This window comes from Aedes aegypti, chromosome 2 (genome assembly GCF_002204515.2).
Source record: "Aedes aegypti strain LVP_AGWG chromosome 2, AaegL5.0 Primary Assembly, whole genome shotgun sequence".
NCBI lineage: Eukaryota > Metazoa > Arthropoda > Insecta > Diptera > Culicidae > Aedes > Aedes aegypti.
The window spans coordinates 402610701-402627649 of record NC_035108.1 but is presented as its reverse complement, the minus strand read 5'-3'; the positions used below and the strand labels follow the sequence as shown (position 1 = coordinate 402627649).

The 16949-nt window shown below is 35.5% G+C and overlaps 1 protein-coding gene across 4 annotated transcripts in view; it reads left to right on the top strand.

Moving 5' to 3' along the window:
- The window catches only part of LOC5580046 (protein daughterless), a 168368-nt gene that overhangs the window by 130698 nt on the left and 20721 nt on the right, over nucleotides 1-16949 (top strand). For all 4 annotated transcript variants that reach the window (XM_021847188.1, XM_021847187.1, XM_021847185.1 and 1 more), the window contains exon 3: nucleotides 16644-16925. In XM_021847188.1, coding sequence (XP_021702880.1) covers nucleotides 16644-16925 — 282 coding nt within the window. The remainder of the gene's footprint in view (nucleotides 1-16643; nucleotides 16926-16949) is intronic.

Genomic DNA, 16949 nt, shown 5'->3' with positions numbered 1-16949 from the left:
TTCGACTTTGTTTCGATGTTTTAGAATTATTTAAGGAAAGCTTGACGCCCATTTATTTTTTAATTCTAGATTCCCATCTCCTTTTTTCACGCTTTCATTCCAATGTCTGATACATGAACTGTAACACTTTCGTAGATTCCCCTCCTTAAATGATAGACATAATTTTTAGTGTTCCCTTAAGATCTACACCCAATTAAAGGGTACACTGTTTTGAAACAAATGCTGAAACCATTAGACTTTAGTGAAAAAAGCAATGTGGTAGCTAGTTATATTTTCGGCAGCTTTGTTCTCTGTCATGGCACAACACATGCGTCAATATTTTTAGCATTCTTTCCCAATTTTAGGCGATATGTCCAACAAAATCCTCCATGACGGAGAGAACAAAACTATCAAAAATACACCAGAGACTGTGACATTTATACCAGTTATGAAGAAGAGACGTACAAATCTAGGTTATAGATGTATAATTACTTTTATTTTTAGTATTGCATTTAAACGGGAATAGAACTTGTTTTACAGCAAACTTTACGCCTATTTTAGTGAACGAATTTGGGTAAGGGCAGGGGGCGTAACCACGAAATTGGGGCAGGTCACGGTATTTTAAACACCCCTTAGAGGCTTAGATAACAATTAAAATTGTTCTACACATACGTTGAGTTTGATGTGATCAATGAGACGTTTAAAATGAAAATAAAACAAGGTTTGTATTAATATTTCAAAATATCTACTCTCCCGTCACTTTCTTCACTATTGGATATCGAGCATTCAACAAAATGGTTACAATAATGGTAAATTGGTCAAATACAATTTCACTGAATCATAGACTGCATTCTCTTAGAACCCTTTGCATGAACTTTGAGAAATACTGGGAAGCATTTACGCAGGATCCTTGGAAAGATACTGTCAGAACACCGGTACCCGCATGTTCCAGTAGCCCGCTAACGAATTTAAAGGTGAGGTTACTTGTGTAAATACTTAAAAGATTATTCACAGTGTGCTTTAACATGTCCATTTGAAATGGATAGCGAATGAAGTTTATAAAATAACTTTATTCAAACTTCTTGTTTCAGTATAAGTGAAGTACTGGGACATGAGCGGCTACTATCATCAGAGTAATTTGTCAAAAAATTAGCTTGTCTAATTCTAGAACGACATTTCAAAAGTAATCTTGAAGCAGATTTTGACAGTATCCTTTTCGGGATTCTCATCAAGCCTTGAGCTGGCTTCTCATAGCATCATATGCAATATTTTCCAATTATCCTTGGTGAAATTCAGAAAAAATCTTATTGTAACAGAATTATTAGTAAGGTTTTTACAAAATTCTGGACATAGATTTCTGAGAAGCAGATTACTGAGCAAATATCTTGTCTTACTTCTGACTTGGAATTTGCCCTGTGATTCGAAATCGTTGGACCGGCTTGATGTAGAGTATCTTGCATTTCTTCTATTATCTAATTAATCACGGAATAGCAGCTACTAATTTTACAATTATCAATGGTCATTTTCAGTTACGACCCCAAAAGAGCCAAATTCTGATTTCGCAACATGCATCTGAAATTACAAAAGTCATTGGAATTTATACTAGAAATTTCTTTTAAAATTCTGCTCTTCTGCTTTCTGTAGTATTTATAATATGATAATGATATTATGGAGGGTAACAACGACATATTGTTCAAGATGACTACGATCAAAACCAACTTGTTTATAGTTTATGAGGGCTTGGCCAGGATACTACAGTATGAGCAGGCAGCTCGCCAAATTATGAAAGAACTCGAATAATCAGGTGAAAATAATGAGAATTTCTCAGATGAATTTGTTGTGAAATTCCTATAAGCTATTGTGGAAAAATCCCTGGAAGTGCATATGGAGCACTTTCTACCATACTCACTGGGGTACTATTTGAAGAAGTGGTTCTAAAAAAATGAAAGCATGACAGAAAAAAAAACGACATGGAAGCCTTTTGAAGAATTTTCGTATGCTTACTTTGAAAAATTTCCATATGATTTTTTTCAACCCTGAAATAAACCTTTATAAATTTTTCTGTAGGTAGCTGTGTAAGAATATTTCCCCAATTATTCATCTGAAAAAGTAATACTGGAGAAAACGTTTGACGAATTTTTGAAAGAATCTTTCTAAAATATCCTGTGAAAAAATTTAGATAAATTTTCGGAGTCATTCCATTGTTGAACTGCTGAAGGTTTTCCTAACAAGGAAGAATCATTTAACCATTTTCAAGACGAATTCTTGGGAGAATCGCTAGAGTAATCTTTATGACAATTTATGAAGAGATTAAGCTCTAGATGATTCACTACAAGAATTCCTAATAATTTTCCATGAAGCATTCGCTTGGAATTTCAAGAAAAAAATCAAAATTCATCTCATTGCAAAAAATGAAAAAAAAGTTACCCCAGATACTGTTTTGTGTAAAAAAAAGAGACTTTAAAGACCTATTTTCACGTCATTGAAGAATGGTTAGATATTTTTAACCCGTATTGGCCTGAGTGAAAGCAAAAAAACTAAAACCCTTAGCACTAAGCGAATACATAACGGATTCAAATATTTTTTTGTCAGTATACTGGTGCATATATCTTGTTTCTAGAAGAGGTCAGAGGAACTTGAGAATACTCCTGTAGCCGGAGTTATTGCGATGGGTTACTGGGTCAAGTCGGGTAGAAAAAGGAGATATTTTGGGACATGCCAAGTTATCTTTATTTATTTCCAATGACAATCATTTTAATTTGCATAAATCATTAAGATCTGATATTCAACATTATAAATGCATAGTTTGGCACCATTTCGAGTGTACCAGATGCGGCCACTCGGACTTAATGCCCTGAAGTACCGGCTCTAGATATGATAGGTTTCAAATCTCTAAAAGTATATCGAACATAATAGCTCACTGAATTGCGTTCCCAAAAGCTTGACACAGATGTTAAGATACAAATTGTACACTTTATCATTAATTTGACGCAACCCGGGGACCCGAAAACGGTCATTTGTAGGACCAATCAAATACAGTTGGCATAATTATTCAATTTAATCGATTATCAGAAGGTTTACGCTGATGCGTTTTTCTTAAAACTCCTTGATATAGTGGCCACATTATAGTCTATTCTTGAAATTATCTGTTACTTTAAATTTGCACAGAAACACAGAACCCTTGTCACTCGACCTGACCCAGTGATCCACCGCAATAACTCCGGCCACAAGAACATTAAAAAAATAAAAAAAGATCGAGCCCCTCTCCTCTCCCCTTGTCACGCTTTTTGTATGAGACCTCGCTTGTCACGCTTGGCTCGACCGCCTCCCTATCCTCTTCCTTTGGAGTGTGACTTATTTTTGCATGAACACCTATCAAATATGTAGGTTTACTCGACATCAGAATATTGTATTCTAATAATATTTGAAAAGTAAAGCCTACGCTATTTTTTGTAAAGAACGAAATATTCTTTGAAACTCGAAGGTTGTTCTTTTCTCCACAAACGTACTTCGGGAAAATTTTGTTCACATAAAAATGTAGGCCTGGGGATTGCAAGAGAAGCTGCAGTTTGCAAATGTTGCTTCGTTTGATTTTATGTTAATAATAGAAATATTTTTTAATTTTTGTGCTTAAAATTTCTTATCCCATTTTAGTTTGCTGAAAACATTACTTCCAAGTTTACAAAACCCCCAAAAGAGCCAATTTTTGATTCCGCAATAGGAATCAACCATATGCAAAATGGGCCGACCCCGGTATACTTAAAAAACACGATGGCTGCTTATTTTGCCATCTATCACTATTTTAACAATAAAAATATCTTTCTCTTCATCAGAATGCAGGTCAATGAGAAAAAGGGGAGTGAATGATGTATGCAAGCAGGAGTAGGCCATATAGCATAAGGTCGTTTGGCATAAAATCGCTTGGCATAAGGTCGTTTGGCATAATGGCTATTTGGCTTAACCAGAATTATATCCTTTTTTTTCAAAAGATACTTTTAAAATATGTTATTGATGAAAAATTGTTATGCCAAATGTCCTTTATGCCAAACGGCGTGATACCAAATGACTTTATGCAAAATGGCTTTAAGCCAAATGGCAGAGTTTATGCGGATTGCATGAAGGTTTTTCACGACACAGGTTATCTAGATGCCAATGTATCACGAAAACATACTAGTACGTTGCCTATTACAGTATCTTATCAAAGGTCAAATTTAGGACATAGAGTCATCTCTCCATTACTCGATATTTCGTATCTCGATATCGAGTTGGAGAACCATAGTAAAAGTTGGTTTTCATGGCTACCTCGATGGTCCCTTGGATCGCAGTTTTGTAACTCGATGGTCCTTTTAATATCGAATTATGGAGAGTTGTAATAGGTAATAGGTTTCATGGATGATAGGGTGCAGAGCTACTTGGGCACTTCCATGATTCCCTTTGGCATGGGGGAATTTTATAGGGCAAATTGTCTGAAACTTGGCAATTAGAAGCACTTCTGTACGACGCACAATGTGGCCAAATATGAACTTAGTAGCTTTCAAAAAACCCCACTTCCGAAGTGAATCCAAAGTACTAAGAATAGGATTCATACTTTGAGGACTTTATAAAAGCCCTGTCCCATGTGAACCGTATTTAAATTTAATTTAATTGATAGTGCTCATCAATTATTATTTTGAAACAGATTTGGCTTTCGATTCAATTTTCAAACATAAATTTTCAATTAATGAATCCTCCTTTGCTTTATATAATAACACCTATGACTGTAAAGCACAGCTGTTCTAAAGTTTCGATTCCCGGATAGTCTAGAATCATTCCATAGTGGGAACTCCCACTCTTGGCATAAAGTATCATCAATCCTGTCCCACGATATGTGCACTAAAATAAACATGAAACCTTTGGTAAAGAAAGTTCCATAGTGCTCCTAAACACTAAATCTGAGAAGCATGATTTATCCCATTAGAAACGTAATGCCAGAAAGAAGAAATCTTCAGTTTATGATTCAGTCAAAAATTATATCTCCTCCAAAAACACGCACAACGCGGAGAATGGCTAATAATTCGCGCGTGAAAAAAGCGCTATGTTCCACGTCTGCTTCGCGTTCAGTTAGTTTTTGAGGGGGTGGTGTTGAAATGGTCGAGCAAAAAACAGAACAAAACCACGTTTTGCTCTTACCACTTTCCTTCCAAGGCAGGAAGTCACCGGAAAGGTTGACAGTGTCTTTCCACCCATTCGGTGGGGGTATGGATCGGAGCATGAATCAGAGAGGGGACCACTCCTTTGAGAGCCGATTAAGATAATCGATGGCGAGTAAGTGAGGGTTCGGTAGAAGAACAGCGCAAAGAAGAGTTCGAGAACAACCGTGTTGATGTTTCCTCTGAGCTCATATTTTTTGTTCCAGTAGGTTTTTTTTCGCCTTCAGCTTGAGATTATGATTAATATCGGAAATTTGTCAAGTATGAAAATTAGTTTCAGTTCATCGTGTGACGGGTGACAAAGAAGGTTGCCGTTTTGGTCCGGGCTAGATAACGGAGCGTAGCACGCCCTTTTCGTTCCGTTTGCTACTGCTAGCTTATGTTTTTTCGTTCGACTAAGCCAGAGATGGGACCCGGCGAACGGCGAAAAAATAAAACCTCTCCGGTTGTTAATTTAATGCCATATTTCACAGCCTCTTCATTCGCACAGCTCGAGCTGCATTTAGTGCTCGAGACTACGGAGCGTAGACGACATGACACGTTTTCCTTCTCAGGGCTGGTAGCAGGTCTTGTTCTAGAGACTTGGTTACTATTTTAACCCCTCTACAAGCAAGCTAATTTGTAAGGAATTTTGTGGAAAAAAAATATCTTGAAAAATTCTAAAAAACACTAATACTCGTTGTAATTAGAAGAAAGGTCTGTAAAGTTTCTCTCAGTCGCAACCAGCCCTGCAATTGATGGGTGCTTTATGGGTGCTTCCAAGGTTTACCACCACCGGAGGGGTTTTGTGTTTGGTTTGTTTGGTTCTACAACTGGGGTTGCGCTTTGTGATGTTTATCACAGTTTTCCTCGCAGCCGCCCGCCGGTTGCTCCTCCTCTTGCTTTCCCCCTCGGTCATTGGGGTATGGATTTATTAACGCGATGATCTTTTCGCAAAGTTTGATTCTTTGTTCCATCGATGAGTATCGCGAGCTCTCCGGGCGGGTTCTGTTCCGTCTAATTCTAATGCCGATCTGGTGATGCTTGATTGGATCTTTTATGGAAGTTACACCAACTTATGAATGGCGGCGCGCGGTTGGCTTCAAAGATTTCAGGTTCGTTCGGTTGGATGGATTAGTGCTGGGAGGTATCTGATAAAATAGTTCATCAATCAAGGTTTTACCATTTTGAATAAATTTGGGTGCCTTGTAAATGGGGGGAGATTAGAATGATTTAATGAGATTGAGCTTCATCGATCATCTGGAGGCCATCACGGATGTAAAAGGTTTCGATGGGTGATAGATACACTAAAATCTTGTTTTGAGAAATCTTGTGTCTCGTGAAGTTAATTTACGTAACTTTTTTCACGATATTCGTAAATTGTGTTGAGACAATTCGATGGATAACTATATATTGAAATGATATTTTTTGCGCAAATAATGTAAATAATAATGTAATAATGTAATAATGATTTATACTTTCCAGTTTGTTTCTAAGTCATACCTGTCCTAGCATCAGAATACTCTAGAAGTTTGTCTTCGGATATAGAAACGTGATCTATGAATATTACCTGCAACAGCATTGTCATAGAAATTTTCCTCGAATATTTCCCTTGAAATTTAAAATATTCGAACCCGACGTAATACAAATTCATTCTTTTTGTAATCCTTTAAGATTCTAGCGAAAAAATCACAAGGAATGTCCTTTGTGATTCTTCCACGATTTTTCCAAGTATTCAATTATGTTCTTTGAAGAGATTCCTCTTAGAATTCCTACGGAAATTTCTTTATGAATTATTATCGTAATTTTCAGTGCTTTCATTAAGAACTCTTTTACCAGTTTTCACGAAGTTCGTCCTGGGCTTTAAGCAGAAAATCATTCCGAAGATTTCTGATCTCACCAGAAAAACTCTCGAAGAATCTGTATCGAATTGCTTAAACAATCTCTTGAAGAATTCGGCCAGAAAATGCATTAGAAATTCTTTTAATCATTTCTCTTGGAAGGTCCTCTACGAACTTATTATGTATAAACTGTTAGTTTAAAGTGTCCTCCAGTTGCTTATTAATAATTTGTTTAGGATTTTAATCAATTACTGAGTATTTCTCCAAAAAAAAAAGTACAGAAAAATCACCAAAAATGTCTTCAAGATTACCAAGCAAGGATTCATTCCACGAATTCCTTAGAACAGTTTGCTTTTCAAGCTCTACAGTAATGTTTGAAAAAATCACAACAAAAATTATCCAGATTTCCCGCAAATAGTTTTCTGGGTGTTACTCTAAATATTCCCCGTAATATTCCACGAGTATATCATGAAATTCAATTGGGAAATTGTTATTCTCATGATTTCTCAAAGTAGTTCTCCGCAGGAGTTAGTTGTGTTTGATCCTTTGCTCGCGTCACTTGCTCCTGCGGGGGCGGGTGATGTGAGCAGGATCAATCGTGTCGCGCGTCGCTCGCGTGGCATGATTTATTAGTGGCGCGGTTCGCGAAGCAGGTTGGTAGTGTTTGATCCTTAGCTCGCGCCAAATAATTTATCATGGTCTAATCGCTTATCCAAGTGAATCCTGTGACCCAACGATCCTCACCATTAACAAACATCCCTCCCAGTAACCTTTGTGGAGATGCAGAGGTAAACACGGTCTCCATATAGCAAAGGTTACACACTAACATTCCTTCCTCCAATCCCACCTGACTGCAAGGACGTGGCCGGCGCCGTTATTGACCCTGTATAAATAGAGGCACTGAATTATGCACACTGAAGAAGATTATGGCCAATCCCAGCCGAACTTCTAGTTGATTCTTTGTGCATTTTCACTGACTTCGGTCAATCACGGAATAGCAACCATTGATATGTGTAGTCAGTCTAAGCTAAGCTAAGCTAAGCTGATTTCTCAAAGTAGTTCTCCGCAGATCTATCTGGAAGAAAGAACTGTCAAAATTGAGTCTCTGAAGAAGGTCTCAAACGGACCGAAACGTTGGACAAAATAAAATAACATTTAATTTTGTCGAGACTGAAAAGCCAATCTATCATCCACGCAGATCTACATGCATTTTTTATATTTTTCTAAAATCAAGCAGCAACATCCCCCATTCCTTTAAAACTTCCTCGGCATTTTTGTTTTATTTTCTTTGCTTTGCTTAACTAAGAAATGTTTAAAAAATTCTAACATTCTTATAAAGTTCCTTGCGGAAACCCTAGAACTGTTCTTTCAAAAACTCTTCCACGAAAACACTCAAAGATTTCCCAGAGTAATTTGTGCAGAGATGTCTTAGAGAATTAAATTATTATCCATATTTTGGTTCAAAAAATACTCCCTGAATATCTCAATACTTTTAGGAATTACTTTACCAACTCCTTTACGAATCACTCCATATCACATGTCTAGAGAAACACATACAAGAAAGGTTTGAAAGAACTTTGTAGGTTTTTTTTTTAATAATCACAGCTGACATTTAATTCGGAAAAATTTACTACATTCCTGTCGTAAAATTCATAATCGTCTTTTATAATAAAAAAATATTAGTGTTAAAACGCATGGAAGTTTTACTGAAAGAAAAATAAAATCAAAATCTTAGATAATATTTTGTATGAAATCCGAATAGTTTACAATATAGTACTTGTGAACATATTGATGTAGGAAACACCAATTTTTTCCTACCTTTAGAAATTTCAAACAAACTAACTTGAATAGTTTATTATCGATTATTTTGTAGTACAGTAGAAGTTGAACGCGGAAATATTACCGGTATTTTTTAAGAACATTACCGAAGATGTTTTGTGCATTACTTTGAAAATTTGTTGAGGAATTCCTGATGATGTTTCAGAAATCAGGAACCATACGTTTAAGAATTCTAAAATTTTTCAAAACTCCTACAATTTACCTTTTTTTTTAGGATTCTATCAGAATCATAATTAGAAAGCATCCTTGAAATCTATCCTTCCTTGACTTCTGGTTCAGTGTTGCTCAGACTCATTTCCCCGAAAATAACATTTTCCGAACTACGAAGCCACGAACTACTACAACCATGCTCTATCCTCCTAAGATAGAAAAGCAGATGGTTAAGCTTGAGTACTGCACACAAAATCGATCAATTTTGATCCCAGAGAGCCACAATTCAAGTTTCGGTGAAATGAAACGAGTGAGTGAGTGAGTGCGAATCATTTCACCGAAACTTGAATTGCGGCCCACCGAGATCGAAACTGTCGGATACCATGTGCAACACTCAAGCCCAACCACCTCCCCCTCCATCTCAGGAATACAACGCACAGTTATAACAGTTCATGGCTTCACAATTCAAATTTCGTGGAAATGAGTCTGGTCAACACTGTTCTGGTTTTCTTGAATTCTGCCAGAAAGCCTCTAAAAATTCCGGTCTCGTATCGCACAAAAATATAGGAATTTGGAATCAGACAATAATTGGTAAAAGTATTTTAGGAAAGATCAATAAAAATTGATTTATGAATATCTTAAAATATTCATTCCCCCTTCCCAGTTATTTTGCTACATGTTTCTCTACAAATTTCTTTTGCGCTGTGCTAACTTTGGAAGCAAAAGTTTTCCTGTGGTATTTCAACAAATTTCTTTTGAAGATTCGAAGGCAAGCGATGTTTCAATAACAATTTTCTTTCCAATCCATGAATCAACCAAATCCCCGGTTCAAAACAAATTTCTAGAAAAAAAAAGCAAAGAAGAATTTGACGCAACTTGTGATGTATTTTGGAAACATTTCTTAAGGACCATTGATGAGCAATGCAGAAGGATTTGTAATAAAATTTTTGCGAAAAATATTGAAAGAAATTCACAGAAGAATTAAAGAAGTAAAACTTTCAGTGAAATATTTCAGCATTAGATTTGACAGAAGTAACATTTTTTAGGCAAATCCGGAAACGTATTCCGGAATCAACTTGCTAATAAATAGTAGACATAGAAGGAATGGATTTCCACCAGGAGGAATTCGCTTTGAAGGTATGAACAAGTTCCATAATATTATTTGACTAATTTCCATGAGATGAAAATCTGAATACTTAAAACATTGAATCAAAATCAAAGAAAGAATTTATTGCTGGAATAACACTATTGCCGATTTGGTTACATTGTTTTTAGCCATGTATCTAATGAACAGTTGCCCATGCCGAAATTCCTTGAAAGTTAAACTTTAATTTTCGTAGTAGTATTTTTAGTAATTTTGTGACAAAATGTGTGTCTGTTTTTTCAATTATTGTTTTTCTGACATCATACAACTTGATGTTAATGTATGCATTTTTTTAGTGAATTCTCATAAGGGAAATCATTATCACCGGACACCTCGAGCGGGGTATCTTCAAAAAACATGATAAATCAGAATGCAGTGAATATGCTGCTTTATGCTGAAACAGCATTATTTGGATTATTCATAAAAAAATGAATTTTGGGAATCAAATTTCCAGCATATTGACGCTTTTTGGTACCACGGTATTTTCAGCAACGGAGATGTCGAAAAAATGCACTTATCGCATGCAACAAGAAACTAGTTCTAACAGTAATCAATCGATCGACAGCTGGACGGTTAAGCTTTCAATTGTCGCACGATTCACCGAAGTCAAAACAGCCGCTCTGATGCTATGTAACGTAACTACATTGTGCAATATCACATAACGTAACTACTGAAACGATTTTTTTTTGTTGATAACAAGAGTCATATACATAATTTCAGAAGATTTTGCGTCATCTTAAATCGTTTTTGTTTTATTTATTCTGAATGATTCTGGAGGGGGCCAGGCCCCCTGTTCCTACGCCAATGGCAGTCCCAAAATGTAGACTTATGGTTGCATCAGCAATTTGCCCATACAAACTTTTTGGTATCTTCCTTCACAGAACAGACGCCTTAGCGTGAGAAGAACCTTCGCAAATCATACATTCAGCATCCATGAGCCAGTGTTTAGTACCATAACCCCACTTTTGGCAACGACGGCACCAAGAAGGGTTTCGGGTTATTTGGCCGAACGCCAAATTTTTCACACGCTGTTCCTCTTACTTGGACGTCATTTCTGAAACTGGGAACCAAAAGGTGAAAACACATCATAGTAACCATTGCACTATGGTCCAGGAATCGATTTTACGCGGAAAGATGCATTTTGAGCTTTAGAATGGAACATTAGACAAAAACGGTCTTCTACAAAGTTGTTTGTTTAAGTAAGGTCCTTTGTTCGGTGTTATTAAAAATTAGGGTGGACCACTTTTTCATAGAAATTGTCTAACTAACTTTCTTATTTGTAGAAATTATATTATACATGCTTCAGCAGAGTTGTAGACCATTCAATTTCAAACAACTTTGCCAAAAAAAATTTTTTTGTATCTCTTAAATTGATCGATTTAGAGCTATTTTCCTACGGTGACATAGGGTGGTCCGAACAAAACTGGTTTTCTGGCTCTAGAGTTTTCAATTCAAATTTCTCATCAAAGAAGTCTATGAAACACTTTTAGAGCTCTAAAAAATGCGTAATTTGGCGAGTGAAGAAACTCGCTATCTCCTTCCATTTGGGAGTTATTGTTGTTTTTCTCTCAAAAACATGCCTACTTTGATTGAGAATATCTCTGATTGGGGCAAACATGAAAAATATCTTTTGACTGCATTCAAAAGACAAAATAAAATTGTATATTACATCAAAAAATTACAGATGTGTTATTTTTGTAACTCTTATAAAATGTCTTTAAAAACAAATATTTTTTATCACAAAAACTTTAATAACTTTTGAACTAAAATAGATATCATCAATCTTTTTGCATGAAAATTTGCGTTTTGTTAAGTTCTTAAAGTCGTTCATATACGACTTTGACGAGAAACTAATATTAAAAAACTAGAGTTGAAAAACTTATTTTTGTTGGACCACCCTTTGATGATTAGGAAAAAATGCTCTAGATTGGACAAATTTCGAGCTACAGAAAAACTTTTTTTGGCAAAGTTGGTCAAAATTTCAAGTTCTACCGCTTTGTCTAAGAGTATATACCAGTATTTTTGCAAATAAAAAAGTTGAATATATGATTTGTGTGATATTGTGGGCCACCCTAGTTTTAAATGACACAGTATGAAAGCTAACATTTTTAGAAACAATTTTGTAGAAGATCATTTTTGTCTAAAATTTCATTTTCATTGCCATAATGCAAAATAATGAAGAAATACATACCATGAAAATCTTCAAAATAGTTTTAGAGCCCTATCTTTCTTATTTCAGATTTCTCGTCAAAGCGGTCTATGAACGACTTTAAGAACTTAACAAACGCAAATTTCCATGCAAAAATATTGATGATATCTATTTTAGTTCACAAGTTATTAAAGTTTTTCTGCTTAAAATCCTTCGTTTTTCAGGGCATTTTATAAGAGTTACAAAAATAACACATCTGTAATATTTTGATATAATATACAATTGTATTTTTCCTTTTTAATGCCGTCAAAAGATATTTTTTATGTTTGCCCCAATCAGAGATATTTACAATCAAAGTAGGCATGTTTTTGAGAGAAAAACAACAATAACTCCCAAACGGAAGGAGATAGCGAGTTTCTTCACTCACCAAATTACGCATTTTTTAGAGCTCTAAAAGTGCTTCATCGACTATTTTGATGAGAAATTTGAATTGAAAACTCTAGAGCCAGAAAACCAGTTTTATTCGGACCACCCTATGTCACCTTTAGGAAAATAGCTCTAAATCGATCAATTTAAGAGATACAAAAAACTTTTCTGGCAAAGTTGCTTGAAATTGAATGGTCTACAACTTTGCTGAAGCATGTATAATATAATTTCTACAAATAAGAATGTTAGTTACACAATTTCTATGAAAAAGTGGTCCACCCTAATTTTCAATAACACCAAACAAACGACCTTACTAATACAAACAACTTTGTAGAAGACCGTTTTTGTCTAATGTTTCATTCTGAAGCTCAAAATGCATCTTTCCGCGTAAAACTGATTCCTGGACCACTGTGCATTGTATATACACTCAACTTACAAATGAAGCATTTCAGGTTTCGTTTTAATGCATTTTCAATAGAAACACATTAATTTGAAGATGACCAAGTATTGCGCGTTCCAGTCTTTATAGAATTTCTGCAAGGAATCGTCGAGGAAATTCTTTAGCGATTCCTTTTCAGCAGCAAATCAGTCTTGAAGAAGGATATATCATCATCGATTTACGAGTTATTTGCTCTTTAGTGTTCAAGAAACAGTTAGTGCTGAAAGAATAACACCCTAAATGCAATTAAGCAATTTTTCACTTCTCTGCTAGCGGTAATAGCTGCCATTAGAAGTTTCCGCATTGCGTTTGTAGTTTGCTTTTGACAGTAGATAAAACGATTTACGACTAATTCGTCCTTCTGTAAGATTGGTTTGCTTCGATCTCTTGAATCGTACTAAGCCAACCGCAAGTTTTGGCTTCTTTTTTCACAACGGAGAAACAGTGAGTTTTTTTTTGACGTTAATGTTCACCGAGTCGTTCGATTTACAGCAATGCACTATGGTCCAGGAATCAGTTTTACGCGGAAAGATGCATTTTGAGCTTTAGAATGAAACATTAGACAAAAACGGTCTTCTACAAAGTTGTTTGTATTAGTAAGGTCCTTTGTTTGGTGTTATTGAAAATTAGGGTGGACCACATTTTCTTAGAAATTGTGTAACTAACTTTCTTATTTGTAGAAATTATACTATACATGCTTCAGCAAAGTTGTAGACAATTCAATTTTAAGCAACTTTGCCAAAAAAAGTTTTTTTATATCTCTTAAATTGACCGATTTAGAGCTATTTTACTACGGTGACATAGGGTGGTCCGAACAAAATTGGTTTCTGGCTCTAGAGTTTTCAATTCAAATTTCTCATCAAAGTAGTCTATGAAACACTTTTAGAGCTTTAAAAAATGCGTAGTTTGGTGAGTGAAGAAACTCGCTATCTCTTTCCGTTTGGGAGTTATTATTATTTTTCTCTCAAAACCATGCCTACTTCGATTGTGAATATTTCTGATTGGGGCAAACATAAAAAATATCTTTTGAAGGCATTTAAAAGACAAAATAAATTTGTAAATTATATCAAAAAATTACAGATGTGTTATTTTTGTAACTCTAATAAAACACCTTGAAAATCAAATATTTTTTATCACAAAAATTTTAATAACTTTTGAACTAAAATAGATATCAGCAATATTTTTGCATGAAAATTTGCGTTTTGTTAAGTTCTAAAGGTCGTTCATAGACGACTTTGACGAGAAACTAATATTAAAAACACTAGAATTGAAAAACTGATTTTTGTTGGACCACCCTTTGATGATTAGGAAAAAAAGCTCTAGATTGGTCAAATTTTGAGCTACAGAAAAACTTTTTTTGGCAAAGTTGGTCAAAATTCCAAGTTCTACCGCTTTGCCTAAGAGTATATAGCAGTATTTTTGCAAATAAAAAAGTTGATTAAATGATTTGGTGAAATTGTGGACCACCCTAGTTTTGAATGACTCAGTATGAAAGCCTACATTTTTATAAACAATTTTGTAGAAGATCATTTTTGTCTAAAATTTTATTTTCATGCTCAAAATGCAAAATAATAAAGAAATACATACTATGAAAATCTTCAAAATAGTTTTAAAGCCCTATCTTTCTTATTTCAGATTCCTCGTCAAAGCGGTCTATGAACGACTTTTAGAACTTAACAAAACGCAAATTTTCATGCAAAAAGATTGATGATATCTTTTTTAGTTCAAAAGTTATTAAAGTTTTTCTGTTCAAAATCATTTGTTTTTAAGGGTATTTTATTAGAGTTACAAAAATAACACATTTGTAATTTTTTGATATAATATATAATTTTATTTTGTCTTTTGAATGCCGTCAAAAGATATTTTTTATGTTTGCCCCAATCAAAAATATTCACAATCAAAGTAGGCATGTTTTGAGAGAAAAACAACAATAACTCCCAAACGGAAAGAGATAACGAGTTTCTTCACTCACCAAACTACGCATTTTTCAAAGTTCTAAAAGTGTTTCATAGACTACTTTGATGAGAAATTTGAATTGAAAACTCTAGAGCCAGAAAACCAATTTTGTTCGGACCACCCTATGTCACCGTAGTAAAATAGCTCTAAATCGGTCAATTTAAGAGATATAAAAAAACTTTTTTTGGCAAAGTTGCTTAAAATTGAATGGTCTACAACTTTGCTGAAGCATGTATAGTATAATTTCTACAAATAAGAAAGTTAGTTACACAATTTCTATGAAAATGTGGTCCACCCTAATTTTCAATAACACCAAACAAAGGACCTTACTAATACAAACAACTTTGTAGAAGACCGTTTTTGTCTAATGTTTCATTCTGAAGCTCAAAATTCATCTTTCCGCGTAAAACTGATTCCTGGACCACTGTGCAATGGTACATAGTTAAGTTCACACGTTGCAGTCTTAATATTGGCGGAAAATGACATCTTATCTAAGATAACCCTTGAGATAAAAAAAAACTATGTTTCTGAATAAGACTTTTTATGAACGTTTTATAAGCCTTCTAAAAACTAAAAAAAAATTGTCTCTTGAAAGAACAGCTTATAATCAGAAGAAGGAAAAATCTCTTATTTAAAATTTGAGCAAGTGTAATGCAAATAATCGTTATATAAGTATAACTACAAAGAACTGTGAATGATTTAAAGAAAGAAAATTTCTTTATCGAGATATGAGCTAAATTATTGTAAAATGTAATAAAACCAGTATAACTCGAAAGAATAGCTTAATTACGGTCCAACGAAAAATCAAAGGCACGGGTCCGAACAAGAATCGAAAAGGGATCAATAAGTAGAACATTGACTTATGGAGGTTTGACAGCATTAATTCCCACAAATTTGAACAGATTCAAGTCTAACATGTGTATTTAAAACTCAAGTGCTCGGAATAAGAATCAAATGATATTTTCTGAAGTAATTTATCAAACCTTAAGTAAGTTTTTCACCATCAACGCACATAAAATACAGCAGCTTCATGTGAATGAACCCACACAACTCCCTAACAGAGGGGCACGAAACAGAACAGGCAAAAAAGGGTTGAAGGACCTACGATCGAGACAGTTGACGCATCATCTCTCTTATCCGCTATCCTTCGGTTATTGCAGTCATTAGGAAAATGCAGACACGAACGAAGGAGCTGGCAGACACCCGAAAAAAGCTTCGTTCGAACCGTTTACCTATAAGATGTTCCTTTTTGTTCAGTTCAGTGTCTGGGATTCAATGGCTGGAAGTGGTTGCGACACGGCGGGTTCTAAAAATAATCGACACGATAAAGTGTGTATCGAATTACGTTCTCTGTGAACATCAGACGGGAACGGCGTAACGTAAGGCCGCGACCAGCCAGCCAGCCAGCCAGCCAAATGCGATCAGTGAGTTCGTGATTTGATACTTGCTGTCATCGTCGCCGGATATCTCTCAGCTGATCGCTGACCACCCTCAATGTTCCCACAACGAAACTAATTCAGGAATCTTGTTTCTTTTCTGCTTTCCTTTTCAGTACACGCCGGAGGAATATACTCACGAAAGCCCGGTGTCCGGGGGACAGAGGTACACATCACCCAAGGCGGGTGGCGGACTGTACCAACCAGATGCGTACTATGACGCGCCGGGTGGTTCCTGGTATCCCTCATCGTCCAGCGGTGCTTACGCGCCTCATTCGGCAGGTTCCGCATATCACAACGTAGGCCACGGAGCGCACCTCGGTGGACCCCAGCATAGCCATGAACAGTACGCAATGTCGCCGGTCGGCGTTCCCCACATGGATGGACATCTAAGCCAAGTGAGTTGTGCAAGCGCAGTCTCA